The sequence below is a fragment of the Zonotrichia albicollis genome, chromosome 29 (genome assembly GCF_047830755.1).
Source record: "Zonotrichia albicollis isolate bZonAlb1 chromosome 29, bZonAlb1.hap1, whole genome shotgun sequence".
NCBI classification, from domain to species: Eukaryota; Metazoa; Chordata; class Aves; order Passeriformes; family Passerellidae; genus Zonotrichia; species Zonotrichia albicollis.
Genome location: NC_133847.1, coordinates 3,575,049 through 3,591,992, shown reverse-complemented (window position 1 = coordinate 3,591,992; position 16,944 = coordinate 3,575,049). Strand labels below are relative to the sequence as shown.

The 16,944-nt window shown below is 43.0% G+C and overlaps 1 protein-coding gene across 5 annotated transcripts in view; it reads left to right on the top strand.

Moving 5' to 3' along the window:
* Positions 1–16,629, top strand: part of ARHGEF18 (Rho/Rac guanine nucleotide exchange factor 18) — a 52,348-nt gene extending 35,719 nt beyond the window's left edge. For 3 of the 5 annotated variants that reach the window (XM_026798574.2, XM_014273625.3, XM_005496240.4), the window contains 13 exons: positions 465–713; positions 1,519–1,595; positions 3,293–3,471; positions 3,810–3,901; positions 4,206–4,394; positions 5,382–5,513; positions 6,475–6,590; positions 6,982–7,038; positions 7,533–7,580; positions 8,158–8,625; positions 9,653–9,977; positions 11,669–11,791; positions 11,884–16,627. In XM_026798574.2, coding sequence (XP_026654375.2) covers positions 465–713; positions 1,519–1,595; positions 3,293–3,471; positions 3,810–3,901; positions 4,206–4,394; positions 5,382–5,513; positions 6,475–6,590; positions 6,982–7,038; positions 7,533–7,580; positions 8,158–8,625; positions 9,653–9,977; positions 11,669–11,791; positions 11,884–12,044 — 2,216 coding nt within the window. In that variant the 3' untranslated portion in view covers positions 12,045–16,627. Of the gene's footprint in view, positions 1–464; positions 714–1,518; positions 1,596–3,292; positions 3,472–3,809; positions 3,902–4,205; positions 4,395–5,381; positions 5,514–6,474; positions 6,591–6,981; positions 7,039–7,532; positions 7,581–8,157; positions 8,626–9,652; positions 9,978–11,668; positions 11,792–11,883 lie in introns of all 5 variants that reach the window. The other 2 variants (XM_074528679.1, XM_014273623.3) reach the window with 1 other exon arrangement.
* The last annotated feature ends 315 nt before the right edge of the window (positions 16,630–16,944 follow it).

Genomic DNA, 16,944 nt, shown 5'->3' with positions numbered 1-16,944 from the left:
CCTTCGTCAGCTTAAAGCCAACCCCCCTTGTCCTCTCACTCCAAGCCCTTGTTAAAGTCTCTCTCCATCTTTCCTTCAGCTCCCTTCAGGCCACACGTAGATCACTCTGAAATTTCTCTTCTCCAGGCTGAACAATCCCAATTCTCCCAGCCTCACCTCAGAGGAGAAGAGAAGCATTTAAAGTCTGCAGCCACAGATAGTAGTGGAACAGCAGGTTTAACCCACAGTAGTTAAACCTGTTGGTTCATTAGCTTTTCAGAGCTTTAGGTTATTACATTTTATTTTTAAATAAATAAAAATTTTAATAAAATAAAATGAAATTTTATAATAAAATAAAATAATAATTTTTAATTAATTTTTTTTTTCTTAGAAAAGTCCAGTATGAAACCCTTATGCTAAAATACATTTGGATGGCTCATGTCTTGTATTCCAGAGTTGAAAATGTGGCTTCTCTTTTCCCTTAGCTGGAACTAGAGATTATGAAGACCTGACCCAGGCCCTTGGTTTGATTAAGGACACCATCAGCCATGTAGATGCCATGGTAAATGAGTGTGAGAAGGGGCAGCGCCTCAAGGAGATCATGCACAAAATGGAGCTGAAATCATCTGGGAAATGCAAGAATGGGCTTTTGTTCAGGAAGGATGACATGGGCCAGAGGAGGCTCCTCCTGGATGGGATGCTGTACTGGAAAGCTGCATCAGGGAGGCTCAAAGGTACAGCACCAGCAAGGGCACAAACACAACTGGGAAACAAGATTTATGTTGGGGTGGTTTTTTTTAGTAACTGTTTATTACTGATCGATTGGGTATAAAATAAGATGACAATAACCTGCTTGTTTAATAGGATATTGGAGGAAATAGCACTTGTTCTATTCTTGGCTTGTCCAATAAGCATCTCTGTAATGGTGCATGATAAGTTCCTTATGCTGCTTGCTTATTATCTGGCTGGTCTGCTTCCCAATTCAAGAGGGAAGTCTTCAGATGGATGACAAAGCTTTGAGTCATCCTGACTTAGTCTCCTGTGGAAAGGCATTATCTCTGCTTCACACTTTGCAAAACCTGTGTCATGTCAGCTGCATGACACTTAATTCTGCATTTGCCAGAAAATCAAAGCAGTGGCCATCAGGGAATATTTGAGAGCTTCATTGCTCAAGTGTTCAAGGAGAAGCTTCAGTGGCACAGTGAGTGCAGCCAGGAGTAGGTGGGACCCTGAGTGGCTGCAGTTCCAGAAGAATCTGCTGTTTGGAGAGATGTGTTCCCTCTGGAGTCCATGTGTAGGATGTGTGTGTGGGTGTTCTCAAGCTTTAAATGGGCTCTGTTTAAATCAGCTGCTGCTGCATGGTTCAGCCTGACTGGGGCCAGCCCAAGTGGAAGGCAGTAACAGACCCAATATTGAAAATGTGACATGCTATTCCCTGGCCTGAAGGAAATATAAATTAAGTGATTTTTGAGTCTGGACTGGTCTTCCTGCTTTGAAATATCACTTTCTTTCCTTTTTTTGTCTCTTTTATTATTGTAGATATTCTGGCAGTCCTGCTCACTGATGTACTGTTGCTCTTACAAGAAAAGGACCAAAAGTACACATTTGCATCTGTGGTAGGTATTGTTCTCTTTATTTAATACATGCACTTGAAGGATTTATGAAAGTGGCAGTAACTACAGAAGAAACACAATTAGGGATGTTAGACACTTGTTATAGGAGGTTCAGGAAGAAAATTAAATTAATAAACCAACCAAGTATTATGGAATCATTTTTTCTGAAGGAGTTCTGGTATTTGTTGAATCTTTCCCCACTCTCCCAGTGCAAACCAGTATTTCCTGGCTTTGGCCAGTTGTAGCTGCCACATCTCCCATGGTTTTCACTGTTCCTCTTCTTGTGCTGTGACTTTCACTGAACTTTGTTAGGCTGAGACTTTGTACACAATGCCATGGACGTTGCACATGCTAGAGCTGTGCTTTGGAAAACTTGCAGATAAATCCTGCTTCTGTTCAGTGTGCAGGGAAGGAATCTCAGTTAGGGACATGGTAACTGTGGTCACAGTGCCCTGAGATTTACTCTGGGCAGAGAACTTTCCTGAAAGACATGCAATAAGCACTAAATGCAGAAGTTATTACTGCAGGCTCCAGAACATTCAGTGAATTCACTTTTCTAGGGCATTTCCACAGGTGTCCTCAGAGCAGTTAGTTTGTACATTTTGTCCTGATCTAGTTCACTGATGGCTGTTGTAGAACCTGTAACAGAGAAATTCTTTTATGTAATTGTTTTCTTGGATGTATTTTTTTTTTTTCAAGACATTAACATTAGAGCTGAATTCTAATGGCAAAAGCTATTTTGGTGACCTCAGGGCTGTACAAACAACTGCTTTTCAATTACCCTTCTCCTAATGCACAGAACAGGGTGCTGTGTGGTGGATTTTTTTTTTTTTCTTCTGGAAACATGCTCTACACTTAGTCTGACCAATTTTTTTGCATCTCTGTATATATGCAGTTCATTTGAAATTTAATATCAGTTCTCCATAAATAAATCAAGTGAGAGGGAGCAAATGGATCTGCTCAGTGATTCTGTTTTTCCAGTGAGCTCTGTTTGTGGCTGGAGTTGCAGCACAGCTGCTCAGAGGAGCTGGCAGAAGCTGCTGCTCCTGGTGTTTGCTTCACACTTCAGTTCTCTTATCATGGCTCTAGATTATTCTGTGAAGGTTCAGCAGTCACAGAGAGCTGCTTTATCCTGGGAAGGAACTTTCTAGGCTGCATATGTTGGAGCTCTGCTGTAGGAAGCCTAGGCAGGTTTTTAGTAACTAATATCCCTCCTGTAAATGTGTTTTCACTGCGAAGGCTGACAGCTAATCCAGTTAATCCTCATTATACAATACACTACCTGTCACCTGGTGTCATTTTATCAGGGTCTGACACCCTCTAACACCTCTGGTTTATTTCTTTTAAAACCTCTAACACTTCTCTCCTTTCAATTCACAACGTGTCATTAAGGTTTTTGTTTTCTTTTTCAAATTTTGGGGTTGCCTCCTTTTGAGCAAAAGTTTTTGAGCCTGCTCTTGACTTGTGGGAATCATTAAATTGACACAGGCTTTGATGTTCAGTCAGGTATCAAGACCTCTTGTTTCTGACATGCATATTCTTCATGTTTTCATTGATCAAATGACAACATCAGAAGTGTCATGTGAAAAAGTCAGAGTTATTTCATGATGTTACAGCTGCTAGTGGCTCTGGATAAATAGGAAGGAAACACAATTCCTAAAGAACACATCTAATGTACTGCATTGTATTTTATTTTACAGGACTCTAAGCCACCAGTTATCTCACTGCAAAAACTGATTGTGAGAGAGGTAGCTAATGAGGAAAAGGCAATGTTCTTAATTAGTGCTTCCTTAAAAGGACCAGAAATGTATGAAATTCACACCAGCTCCAAAGAGGAGAGGAATTCCTGGATGGCACACATCCGCAGGGCTGTGGAGAGGTAAGGGAGGGGGAAAGCAGGACCCTGATTTCTTGCTTGTCTTCTACTCACAGGTGTAACTTTATCTTTAAAATCCATTTAACTCTCCACAAACTTCCTTCCTGTGTGCAATTCTGTTTGTGTTCGTTGAGAAGAAATCACTGGTAAAGACGAAATAAAAACTATTCAAAGACTTTATCACTCACTGATGTCAAATACAAGAGGGCTTTGGAAAAGGGAGGGAGTTTGGCAACCAGGATAAACCACAACTGAGGCAAAAGCTTCAAGTTGAATCCTCAGATGATTTTAAATTATCTCACATGCAAATCCAACATAAATCTGTCTTTCCCTTTGGACAGCTGTCCTGATGAGGAAGGAGGTTCATTTAATGAACCTGAAACAGAGAGGAGACTGGCTGAAGCAAGAGCTGCAAAGTTAAAAGATTTTCAAGGTAATGACTTAGTTACATATTCTACAAGCTGCTTCTCAGCATTATTTGTGATTTATGGCTGTCTAATTCTTTATCAAGATCAACTTTCTCCTTCATATGTCTTTCAAGGTGGTGTAAGATTCTGTAGAAATAGTGACTAAGGAAGTCTAATAAGCTTTGTCTGCTCCATAAGTTTTCTCCTTAACTATTAATTACATCTCTGTGTTTGATGCTCTGGCCATAAAATCAAAGATAATCTCCCAAATTGAGCACAGTCCTGTGACAGTGACAAGAAAGGCAGGACCGAATTTGTTTCTTCCTTCAGAGCGTTTGAACATGAAAGATGACCTGATTCTGCAGAGTCTCACTGAGAAACAACAGATTTATCTGGAAATGTCTGAGGTGAATGGCTTTGAAGACCATTCCCAAGGATCCCGAGCCAGGCTGCTCCTTCGGGGGGATATCTCAGAGAATCTGCAAGGAGAGGCAATTCTGAAATCTGCAGTGACTGAAGGTGAATGGAATGTGGGAATGTGTGGGCATTCACTCAGGTGCTGGGGTGGGGATAATCTAAGTACAGGCCCTGAAAATCATCCTGTAATAACATAATGCTTTTATGTAACACGGTGCAGACTTCCTCATTCTCAGAACCAACCTGCAGGAAAGCTGAAGTGCATTTGTGGCTTTAGGTAGAAGACCTGCACAGCTTGAATTGTTTTATTTTTAAGGGTCTGTGACAGTGTTCACAGGGGTCTGAGGATGAGGGAAGAGATGAGGATCTGACTCCATGTTTCAGAAGGCTGATTTATTATTTTATGATATATATTACATTAAAACTATACTAAAAGAATAGAAGAAAGGATTTAATAAGAAAGCTAGATAAGAATAGAAAAAGAAAGAATGATAACAAAAGCTTCTGTCCCAGACAGAGAGTCTGAGCCAGCTCACTGTGATTGGCCATTAATTAGAAACAACCACATGAGCTAATCCCAGATCCACCTGTTGCATTCCACAGCAGCAGATAATCAATGTTTACATTTTGTTCCTGAGGCCTCTCAGCTTCTCAGGAGGAAAAATCCTAAAGAAAGGATTTTTCATAAAAGTTGTCTGTGACAAGGGTCAACCACTGGAATCTTAGGGCAAGTCTGTTCAGAAAGGGTAACAGAGTGCTCTAATAACACACAGTCCTGAAATGTAATATTATAACAGGGTTATCTATTAAAAACAGCCTGTCTAAAGATAGTGTGTTTACAAAGAAAATAAGCCCAAAGATAGTTTCTATTTTAAAAAAGGAAAGAAAAAACACTCAAAACTTGATAATCTTAACTTGCAGTTAAGGAAGAGCTCATGTTCATATGAAGAGTCTGTCATGCAGAGCTACTCACAAAGGAAAATTCTTTAGTACTGGAAGATATCTCAGACTGCCTGAACTCATTAGCTTGATAACTTGTGTTGCTGCATAGACATGGCTGTTTACATGGCATGTTCTCCTCTTCCCCAGCTGAGAATCTCCAGGAGTTCATCTTCACTCACTTTGGCAGTGCCTCCTGTCAGCCTGAGGATGGCTCAGCACTCCCCCGGAGAGCAGAGACCTTTGGAGGATATGACAGTAGTCCCTCAATTTCAAGTAAAAGTAAGAAAGGGAACACTCGGAATTTTTCTGATCTTTTTACTGTGATTACTGTTCAGAGAATAAGAACAAGGAATTGAGGCTCTCATGTAAGGAGGCTTCACCAGGCTCTAAAAAGGAAGATCAGAGCAAATCTCCAGTGTGTTTTACTCCTGATACCAACACTAGAGAGCAGAGTAGGGCTCTCAGTGTTATGCTAAGGGTGTTACTGTAACCCATTCTTTATAATTACCACAATTCCACACAGAACTTTAATTTTGTTTAAAAAAAAAATAAGCCTGGCCTGAAAACCTAGAAAATTTTAATTCAGCTGCCTGCTTTCATTATGTCATCAACACTTTCTTCCACTTTGTATCTGCACAGTCACTAGAGGTTTGCTGAATCCTTAATAATATAAATTGTTCTTTTGACACAGATGATTTATCAGTTAATTAATGAAATAAGAGGAAAGACCAGCTACTATTTATCTTCATTTTTGCTTCATGCGTTAATTGAAAAAGTGAATGGCCCTTATTTCACTGGTTGTTAATCTCTAGAAGTCTCCATACAGCTGTCATGTACTTTTTACAAGAGAGGGTCTGTCTCTCCTTGCCTCCTTCCACACTCACAGTGGTGCTGCAGTGACTGCAGTGTTCCTGCTGACTAGTATTCCATGTCATGAACTTGCAATTCTGGGAGCTGATTATTTTCATGCAGACATTGTGGTTGCTTCACTTAAAATAGTGTAAGGTAATTTGAACTTACCCTCCCTATTTATCTTAACCCGCTCTTCTCAAGTTTTTAAACTTTTTTGAGCAGCCATGTGTGTCAGTGTAGCCTGATCTTCCACTTGGGATCAGCATGGAGAAGCCATGCAGTTGCATTTTGGTTCAAAGTCACCAGGTTTTCTGCTTGTTCTGGCACTCCCTGAGTTATCCCAGGCCTTGTGCTGGTGTGAGCTCCTCATACCCCTCTCCTCTTTCAGGTGGCAGGAAGAGCAGTGGAGGTGACCAGAGGCAGTGGGACTGGAGAGGCCCTGCACTGAGTTCAGATGTGCAACTCCATGACCCCTCTTCTGATGCAGAAGAAGGATCTCAAACTGTATGTTGAGCTTATGAGGAATTTAAATGTTTTTTTTTTGTGTGTGTTTCCCATCATAATAGTGGTGCAGAACAGATCTCACAAAGTTAAAGTCATAGCTGAAAGGTCTGGACTGAAGCAGCTTTGTCTGTAAAATTACTTAAATTTAATAATAATATTTTGTGGGGCAACTTGGTAGCTCAGCACTTGAGAGGCAACATAATTCAGTTTTCCATTTGCTCATTTGATGCTGTCCCATTAACACAGCTTTAATCACCACACTGCTGTTTCAGCTTGGCTTATGAACTCAATATTTTTGATGATTGTCCCAGCAATCCCAGCCCTTTCTGGCAGCACTGCCAGTGCCCAGCAAGTGTCCTTAGCACAAATGTTGGTTTTGTTTCCCTTTCAGAGTGATGGGACAAGGCTGGATGACAGCAGTGGTGCTCAGCCCACCGTAGAGTCTCAGGTATGTTATTTCTGCTGTGGAGAAATCCAATGGCAAATAGCCATAGTCTAACAATAGCATGTAAAATCAAACGAAACCACCTCCAAAACTCAGTGTTTGTAATGTCTGTGGAACCCAGCACATTAACAGCTCACTGGCCAAACTTGCCTCTGAATCCCTGTGAGGTTTGTGCCTGTGCTGTGATTCAGTGCTGGGGCACAGGAGGAAGTGATGGCTAAACAGTTCAGGTGAAGAGAAGATAATGAAGATGTCTCTGTGGAATCCCAGGGAGATTTGCTGGGCACTGATTCACATATGCACAAGGATAATAAACTGAAATTCCTTGTGCCTGCATATTGGCTTTTGCTATGCTAGAGTGTTCTGGTGGCCATGCTTCCATTGTGTGTCTTTTTATATGGATACCATGAATTTTCACTGCTAAAAATTTTTTTAAAAGTCTAAAGCCTCAAAACAGAGTTCTGCTCAAGTGCCTAATGTTTTTTCCTCCTCTTCAGCTTGTCCATAGGATACAGACACTGTTGCAGTTGCTCTTCAGTCTTCAGGTAAACCACTATTTACTATCCAAGAGATTTGTTAGGCACTAAATGTAATAAAATTTATGCAGGTATGGAGAGGAGCTACCTTGAAAATATCCCCTAAAGCTGCAGTGAAATGCAGAATTTACACCTTATACTCAAGGAAACTGTGCCTGATATTTTGGAGGAAGTGTTAGAGCTGTTGTCTTAAGTAATTATTTCCTTTTTCCTGCTCACTTAATTCTTTTCCTGCTTTGAGCTTTGTGTGCTCTCTGTGCTCATTGTTCATACAAGTGTGTATGAATTGGTCATTTTAATGTTACCTTGCCTTGTATGTTACCTTAATGATACAATTGCCTTGTGATCAGCAATATTTTGACTGGTTTGATTCAGAGTAACAACTCTAGGTGCAAGGAATGTTCCCTTTGACATAAATCAGCATACTTTATTTGCTTGGCCATCTTCAATATCGTGTCAATCAAAGCTAGAATTAAGATATGCTCTGGGAGAAAAAGCCTCTCTAACCTCACCTGCTAGATGCTGTTGTCTCCTGCTTAGCTGTGCCTGTTTTTTGAACCTGAAGCTGCACTTTTACCCCCTGCAGGCTGTGATATCTCAGCAGGACAGCTACATCGAGGTGCAGCGAGCCACCATGGCCGACCGGGAGAAGCAGTACCGGCTGCAGTCCACCCGGGGCAACCTGCTGCTGGAGCAGGAGAAGCAGAGGAACTTTGAAAAGCAGAGGGAAGAACTGATGAACGTCCAGAAGCTGCAGAGCCAGCTGAAGCTGGAGCAGCAGCGCCTGGAGCGGGAGAGGAGCCGGCAGCAGAGGGAATTTGAGCTGAAGGAGGCGCAGCTGCAGGAGCGCGCCGAGGAGATGCGGCAGCTGCGGGAGAGGCTGAGCCAGGACAGGGAAGAGCTGGAGAGGCAGAGGGAGGCCTACCAGCACGACCTGGAGAGGCTGAGGGAGGCCCAGAGAGCTGTGGAGAAGGAGAGGGAGCGCCTGGATCAGCAAAAGAAGCTGAAGAAGCAGAACACGGTGTCAGGCACCTTCTCCCCAGAAATGGGCCAGGTGAGGGCTTGGTTTTCTCAGCTTTATTCCTGTTAACCTGCTTGATTCTGGGTGAAGGTTGCACTTGCTGCAGCACCAGCCTGTTCTTGCTTTTTGCTGGGCTACTCAAACCATCACCTGAAGTGGCTGGTGATGGTACTCTCAGAGAGACCAGTGTCTGTGAAGTTCCACCCAGATGTCTGGCAATGAGAATATATTTTAAAAAGATAGAAATGAAGAAGTTATTTTCAATTGGGGCTGACTGAGTAGTTTTCAAGTTCAGAAACTGTCTGATTGCAGAAGCTGTGCTGCATCAACAGCATTTTGTACAGTTGATTTCTAAAAATATTTCTTGTGTTTTGAACAGAAACTTGGAGGTCTGATTAAACTGATTCACTGAAACTTTCTGAAAGTCCTGCTTTCACTCTCCTCTGTCATCACCCCATGCAGTCTGCTCTTTCCTAGGTGCAGTCTTAAGCAGTTTGGAGCTACTGATGTTCTTTTCAGTGTCCAAAGACTTAGACCTTGCTCTTCATTCTGTTCCCCAGAAACCTTTAGGCATTGTTTACCCTGTTCTGCTCTGCACTAGGAAATGTTTTGGTCTGTCAGGGCTGGGGATGGCCTCTCCTTGTGCAGCTCTGCTCTTTCCTAGGTCTTAAGCAGTCTTAAGCAGTTTAGAGCTGCTGATGTTCTTTTCAGTGTCCAAGCACTTAAACCTTGTCTTCTTTCTGTTCCCCAGAAACCTTTAGGCTTTGTCTGTTCTGCTCTGCACTAGGAAATGCTTTGTGTCCTTGGGGCTGGGGATGGTCTCTCCTTGTGCAGCTCTGCTCTTTCCTAGGTGCAGTCTAAATCAGTTTGGAGCTTCTGATATTCTTTTCAGTGTACAAGCACTTAAACCTTGTCTTCTTTCCATTCCCCAGAAACCTTTGGGCTTTGTCTGTTCTGCTCTGCACTAGGACGTTGCCTTTGGAGCTGGGGATGGTCTCTCCTTGCGCAGGAGAGGCTGAAAATCCCCGTTTGCCTCAGAATGCCTTTTTGCCTCTTGCAGAGCCAGATGATCAGTCACTCCATCAGCTTCAATGGAGAAGGGCTGGAGCCCTCTGCAGCTGGCTCCAAGGCCTCAGTGAGGGTGAGCTCGGTGGCCGGGCTGGAGTTCCTGGAGCGGCCGGAGCTGGCGCGCAGGGACAGCACCACCCTGGAGACCCGGCCCTCCCTCAAGAACGAAGTGCCAATCCATCTCCTGAGTGCAACCAACCAGATCCAGAAACCAGCTGCAGTCCAGCAGCAGATCCCCACCAAGCTGGCCACCTTCACTAAAGGAAGCAAGGAGAAAGGTGGCAAGAGCAAAGCATCTCATAGGACAGACAGTTCGGGTATGTGTGGTTTTAAGTCCATTTAAATGTTTCTGATTTCCACCAGGATCACAGAGAGACTGAACCCTGCAGTTAAACCTCTGTATGAAACCCAGAAATTAATATGCTACAAGTTATTAGTGTGTTTGCTGCAGTTAAAATCTCTTAAACTCCTAAAATCCTGTTAGCAGTTCCATGTCTATATTATCTGAATTGGAAATACAACCCAAAGGGATGATGCTGAAAACAGAGCTGTGTATTCCAACACAACAGAATGGTGGTGAGAGGTTCTAAACCTGGATGCAAAATCTTCTTGTCTAACTGTAGAGTTGAAGAAAAAGAGCAAAACCAAAAAACCCCAAAAATAAATAGGAAGCTGTTGTGCATGAGTGAAATGTTTTGAGGCTGGCTTAGCCTTTTCTTGCAGTCTGTCCAGAGTTGTAGTGACATTGAATGCAGTGCTTTTCTTAGCACCAGTCAGTCATTAAATGCAGACCTCCAGGCCAAAATTGAGATGCTGTGTGTGTTGTAGAGTTGAAAGGGGCTAATTTTGTCACAAATAGAAGCAAGTAAAAATGCAGTCACCCTGTCCTGGTGTAATTTCTGCTTCTAACTGCTGGGTACTGGAGTAGTGATCTTTGCCAATGACAAACACACTAAAAACCCTTTTATCTCTCCCACTTAAAGTAGCCCCACTGCCAGCTTAGGGGAAAGGCCTGTAATTTTAAGTTACAAAATTCTCTTTTTAGCATTGTGCTGGATTCAGAATTGGCAAGCTTGTCCATCACTCTGCACTGCCACAGAGGACTCAGGGCCAAACCTGACAGAGATCAGGGAGAGTGGGTTTGGCCCATTGCAGAAACATCTGTCTCTGTCATGCATAAAGTTTAGTGCTTTTGCAAACTTGCTTATGGTTTTGCACATAAATGAAGCCTGGATCCTCTTACCCTGCATACCAAATGCTGGTAATATAAAGTTCTAATGCCACATCTCCCCAGTTTATTTCTAATAGCTCTTACATAATGGTCTCTGCACTGGAAATGGACTTAATGGTGTTTTTCTGTAGTTTATATGAAAGGTATAAACCTCTAATATATTGGTCTCTGTTCTCTTGTGAGCATTAGTGGGCTTCATGCTTGTTATGCCCATGTGTTGATCTTAGAATAAAATGGAACAAAACTTTCTGTACCAGAGGCAAAAATGCTGTGTATTGAATTTGGGTTTTGTGACATGTAAGGAATGTGTACTGAAAGAGAGAAGTTCTTTAGATCCAGAACAGCTATTTTATGAACTGCTTTCATTGTTGGAACTGAGGAACTGGGAGGCTGTAACACCAGAATCAGTGGGCTGTGCTGCTGAGCAGCTGTGAGACAGATGGAGAGCAGAGACAAAAGTTCATCACAGCTCTGCGTGTTAGAAGTAGCACAAATGGCCATTTGCTATTTGAATTCTACAAAGATTTTTTTCTCTCTGCTGTGCTTGGTGATACTGGGTTTTAAATCTGAGATTGTCAGTAACTGAACCAGAAGTATCAAGGAAAAGTATTCATTATTTAAACAGCTGAAGAGAAAATTTCAGTAGGACCAGCTCTTTGTTGTTTTGCAGCTTTCTTGGGTGTGTAAAGGTGTCAGTACAGTGGCCCATGAATTCAGCAGTGACATTTGTGAAGTGCTGCTTGTCTCTAATAGTAATTTATGAAATGTTTTCTTCAGCCTCTGTTGATCAGAAGCAGCTGCTTCCCCCCAGGCTTGCAGGACGAGAGGAGGCTGTGCTGAGAGGCAGGAGGTCAGCGAGCCCGTCCCTGCCGAGCAGCCAGAGCTCTGCATTCCAGCCAGGTATGCCTTGGCCAGCCTGCCTGTGCCTGGAGGTGCCTCAGGCTCTCTCTGCAGTGTCATCAATGTGTCTTCTTCCATTTTTTCCCCTCTAGAACTGTATGGCCCTACAGATGCTCAGCCAGAAGCACTTTCATCTGCCTCAGCGACCCTCTTCAAGCCCAACAACGTTCAGGTTCAGCCCCTGGTGCCCTCTCAGCCCAATCTGTTGAATGTGCAAGATGATACCAGCAAAGAAGATGTCATTTTCTTCTAATTGTTTGCATTTGAAGAAGAATCACCTGCCACACTGGTTCAAGAACTCAGGCCCCAGTGTGCACGGTGGTGGAGACCCCACATGGATGGATGTCTTCTGATCCCTGCCCGGTTACTACATCAAGGACCACACCAGGATTCCTGTCCTGCTTTGAGGGCACAGTAGTAACAATTTGCTTTTAAATTCTCCAGTGTGTTGACACATGGCATGGCTATATCAATTCAGAGCATGTTAAAATTCTGACATTTATTGTAATGTGCTCTTTTTTGGAGAATGTAACTGCTCATGGGCACCATCTTGTAAATTGTTATCGGTGATGTTGAACCAGCCAGATTTTTATGTAAAAAAAAGTTTTAGTAGTAGGCCCCAAAATGGCTGCAAATTTTTAAATCTGTTTTCCCAGGTCCAGGTCAGTAATGGGTTGTGTGTTGGTAAGCAGGTGACAGCAAGCCAGTCCCGTCCCTGCCAGGCGTGCCAGGCACTGTGAACCCAGTGGTACAAGCCCTGTGGCCAGGGACAGTGGAGCAGAAGGTAAGGTGAGCTTCTGGCAGCATCCTCAAGGGGCAGGAGCTCCACCTGTTTGTGGAGGAGAAGGGTTGGACGTGTGAGAATTCACAGTGAGGATGAAGAGTTGGACTGAATGCACATTTCATTGGCCACCAGCATCACTGGGATCTGGCTCCCTGTTGGGGACAGCAGAACAGGTTCCCAGGCAAACTCCTGAGTTGGTTCAGAATGAATTTAGAGACTTGGATTTTGTTCTTTGCTGAAGACATGTCTAAGAAGTGTTCAAAGTAATTTATTGTCTTGTTTAATCCTGTTTTCTGCATCCTTTGTTTGTCTGTTAATTTGTTGGGACTTTACTCCCAGTACCAGAAGATATCAAAGCTGCTGTTGCTGCAGAGGCTTCTCTGCAGCATCATGTTAGGAATGAAGGGAATAAGAACTGTTTGGTTTTAGAATTAAAAATAATTATAATAAAAAAATACTCTTAGCTAAACCTGTGTTTAGCTGCTTTCAGCTAAACCAGCTTTGATACCTCTTGTGAAATGGGTCAGTTCTTGATCGTGGAATGGTGGTGACATTAAGTGTTCTGCTCAAAAAGGCATTATTTCCCTTTGTAGTAATTTGCACAGTCAGTTTGTGTTGTGTTTTTCACTCTGTGTCCCGGATCCTTTTCCCACCCTCACCCAAGGATGTGTGTTCTGGTGTGTGTTGAGTGTGACTGGTCAGATACTGATGCACAGGAGAGATTGTTACAGAATTAAAGGAATCAGGATCTCAAAGCTTAAAATCTTGGATTAATACCTGTCAGGACATGATTGTTAATAGCTTTTTTAAATACCTTTAACTGATTTAAAGTGATTTTAGCAGCAGTGGATGGAAGGTCTGGTCAGTTCTCCATCCAGTCTCATGGCAATGGATCCGGTGGTGTTTGCCAGTCTCCTCTGAGCTGTCCCTGTGTGATGTTAATGATGTCTTCAAGGCCATAACTTCTCCTTGCTTCAGAGTTTTAAATTATTTCAGTAGTTGCAGTGCAAGAAACGTTATCAATTTTCAGCAGAAAACAGCAGCAGTTTATATTTTCAAGTGGTGATTATTTGGGTTCTTGCCTTCAGACAAGAAATTGAAGAAAGGGGAAAGATAAGCTACAAAATTCTGAGTAGGTCTTAGGGACAAGCACTCCTGCTGGAACAGTTCTTGGATTTAAGGGTCTTTTTCTTTGCTGAGTGGTGCTGGTACAAACCTGAGTTCAGTGAGAGGAAGCTCCAAACTGAATGGCTCATTACAGGATTGGGATGCTCCTCCTGCCCCCAACAAGTGGAATTGGACACATTTGGCTTTAATACCAAAGGACTGCTTGGTAAATCAGCAGCATTGCAGAACCTGGAGTAAATCAGCAGGCAGCAGAGTGGGACTGCTCCACTGGTGGTTTTGGGATAGCCTATGTTTGATGATTAGAACAGAGTTCCACTCCATATTCAGTTTTTACATCCCAAAAGCTAGTTTGGAATGGAGGGGAATTCTTAAAATCAGTGTAACTCCTGATCCATGCAGCAGTGTGGGATCCTGCAGCTCTGTAGGACTGGCACTGATTTTTCCACTGGGTAGTTGAATTGTGCACACTCTGGCCCCCTGTAATTTCCCCTGCAAGCTCACAGGGATGTTCTCTCCTTCATGCTGTGGTTTGGGCCACTCCTAGTGAAAACTCAATGCCCCCACTGCCTTAAATTACCAGGTTTTCAGGAGTTTTAGCCCAAAGCTAAGTTGCATCAGTGGATTAAATCATCTCAGCCAAAAAGGGATGTCAGTTTGGGTGCTTGGAAGCAAATTTTGGAAACATTTATTTAGGTTTATTTTGTGCCTGTCCAAAAGTATGGGAGGGAGTGTTGGAAGGGCTGGAGGAGTTCATTGGCTGCTTTCTCCTTCTGTGCAATGAACAAATTTGAGTATAGAACAGTGACACGTGCAAAATAAAATCTGCAGTGAGGTCCTATTTATTTTAATATTTTATCTTTAACATTAAGTTTTTGAATACTTCTTGTCAGCAGTGCTTGAAATAAGTTTTGGCTGTTAACAGATGGACCCAGGCCTGTGACAGGCCAGGCTGTTGGCTCAAACTCCAAAAGCCCCTTGGAATATGGGACCTTAGGAGTCATTCTCTGTCCTCAGTGCACATGTCTGGCTGCAGCTCCTTTGTGAAACCTGTTTGCACCCTGAGATGGTGGCTTCTGTCACCTGGCTCAGCCTGGAGAAGGTTTTGGAATCAGCAGGTGCTGGGATACCTCCCTGCTGCCAGGGTGTGGGCAGGGATCCATGCAAGGCTGAGGGAAGCAAGGGAATTATTTTCTTTTAATGAATCGTGGGTCTCTTCCCTTGTGCAAAGCTGAATCTGTGAAATTGTTAACAAATCACTCCAGTTGAGTGAAATGGTTTTGGACTCTTCACTCAAATCTTCTTCCTAGAAAAAGAACTCTTCTAGGTGAGTTAGTTTGCAAAGTACTGCTGTGTCCTGGGCTCAGTAACCTGCTATTGATTCTGAGTTACATCCTTCCTATTGGACTTTTTGATCACTTCAGCTAAAACTTTCCTTTTAAGTGATTTCTGAGGATTAGACAGTTCAAAATTCTGTGCCTCCCAGGTGCCTTTTGGCTTCTTTCTGAGCTGGGGTGTGGAGGAAATGCCAGCACGAGCTTTGAACTGCCGCCCTGTTTGCTTGGTGTCCCAGCCTTAAAATTTATCAGCATGTTTGTCCTTCAGTATTGTGATGTTGCAATGTAGAGGCCGTTTCTATGGTTCTGATTTCAATTTGAACTCTGGTGTTACGGAGGCTTCCTCTTCCTCTTCCCATCTGGAACGTGGCTCTGGGCTGAGGACGCCTCCATGGCCACTAGTGCTGAGCACAGCTGCCCTGTGTGTGTTGTGGGTGCTTCCCTGGTTTTTCTCTGTGCTGTCTGTGCATTGTGGCTGTGGCATGTCCCACAAGTTGAGGTCGCTGCTCATCCCCCAGCGTGAGGCAGAAGATTTGGTGTTCCTAGAGACGCTTGCTCACCCAGGTACTCGCCTTCCTGCACAGCTAGGAGTCATTCTAAATCATTTGCAGGCAGCTTTGTCTTTCTGAGTAGTGGTCAGATGATTCTGCGTACATGGAGCTTGGTGTTTGTCATTTGCATTTACAATGAGAGTCGAAACTTAAACTAGGAAAGGATTAAAAAATACTTCTTGCATTTTACTTCTAACTCTGCGGAATGGGAGCCGAGGCTCCCCGGTGCTGCTCAGTGGAGTCCCTGTGTGTTGTGCCCCCCATGCAAGGGAGTTTGGAGATTTTGTTGTCTTCCCCAGCAGTTCTCACATTTACCAGGAAACAGATCTGCATGCCAGGTTACACAAGTGCTGTAGGCAAAGCAAAGCCTTCCCCCTGCTCTCTCTTCGAGACCAGACCCAACATCTTCGTAACCACTGGCGACTTCATCATCCTCCATCATCTTCAAACAGCACGTGTGAGCTCTGGTTCATAACATTTGTGCCATGTTTATAAATCAGTTTTTTATATTTTTGTACTGAAAGAAATTGGAGCACTTTAGAAAAGTTGATTTCAAATTCCATTTCTGTCTGTAGCCGGAAGGAGATCTCTCATGGGTGTAGATCCTGTTGGCATAACTGCGTGCATCTCACTCAGAGCTGTGAACTCTCTTGACACTCTTTAGTCTTAGGTCTGGTTTCTAGGCCCACCTTGCACTGTAAAGATTTAATAAATAATCATGGTCCATGGTTAAATTGACCATTTTGTTGGGGAAGAGTTTGGTTTTGTTTTTTCGTTAGGGTGTAAACATTGTAAATATTTCCTTTACTGTTGATACTGCAGTAGCAACATCTTTGTAGTCTTTATTTTATTTGTAAAGTTGATGGTTAAATGTTAATATTCTGTTGAATTGTGCACTCTTGATTAATTGTAAACATGATCTTAGCACACCAAATGATGATTTTTACAATGATTGCAATGTTTCTCCACTGAAGGATTTCAGAGCTGCAATAGGACTGAAACCAACTTCTAGCAATAAAAAAAAAGAACATTTAAAAACTCTCTGCCTTTATATCTATATAATTATTTATTGTTGTTTTCTGTTTGAATGAAGATCAAAGCAGCTGCCACTTCTCACGTGCTTCTCATTTGCCACAGGAACAAAACTGTGATGTTTTTCCAAAGGAGAGGACAGAGCACAGGAGATATTCAGTGCAGAAATACAAATAGCTGCAGCCCTTGGCAGTGAGTGAACACCTGAGGGAAAGATCAGCTGCTCCCAAACATCTGAACTCTGCTGGTGAGAGAGAGAGAGCTTGGTTAAGTTGCTTACATTAGCATGGAGGTGCTTTGCATGGTGCCAGCCTGAGAACATGC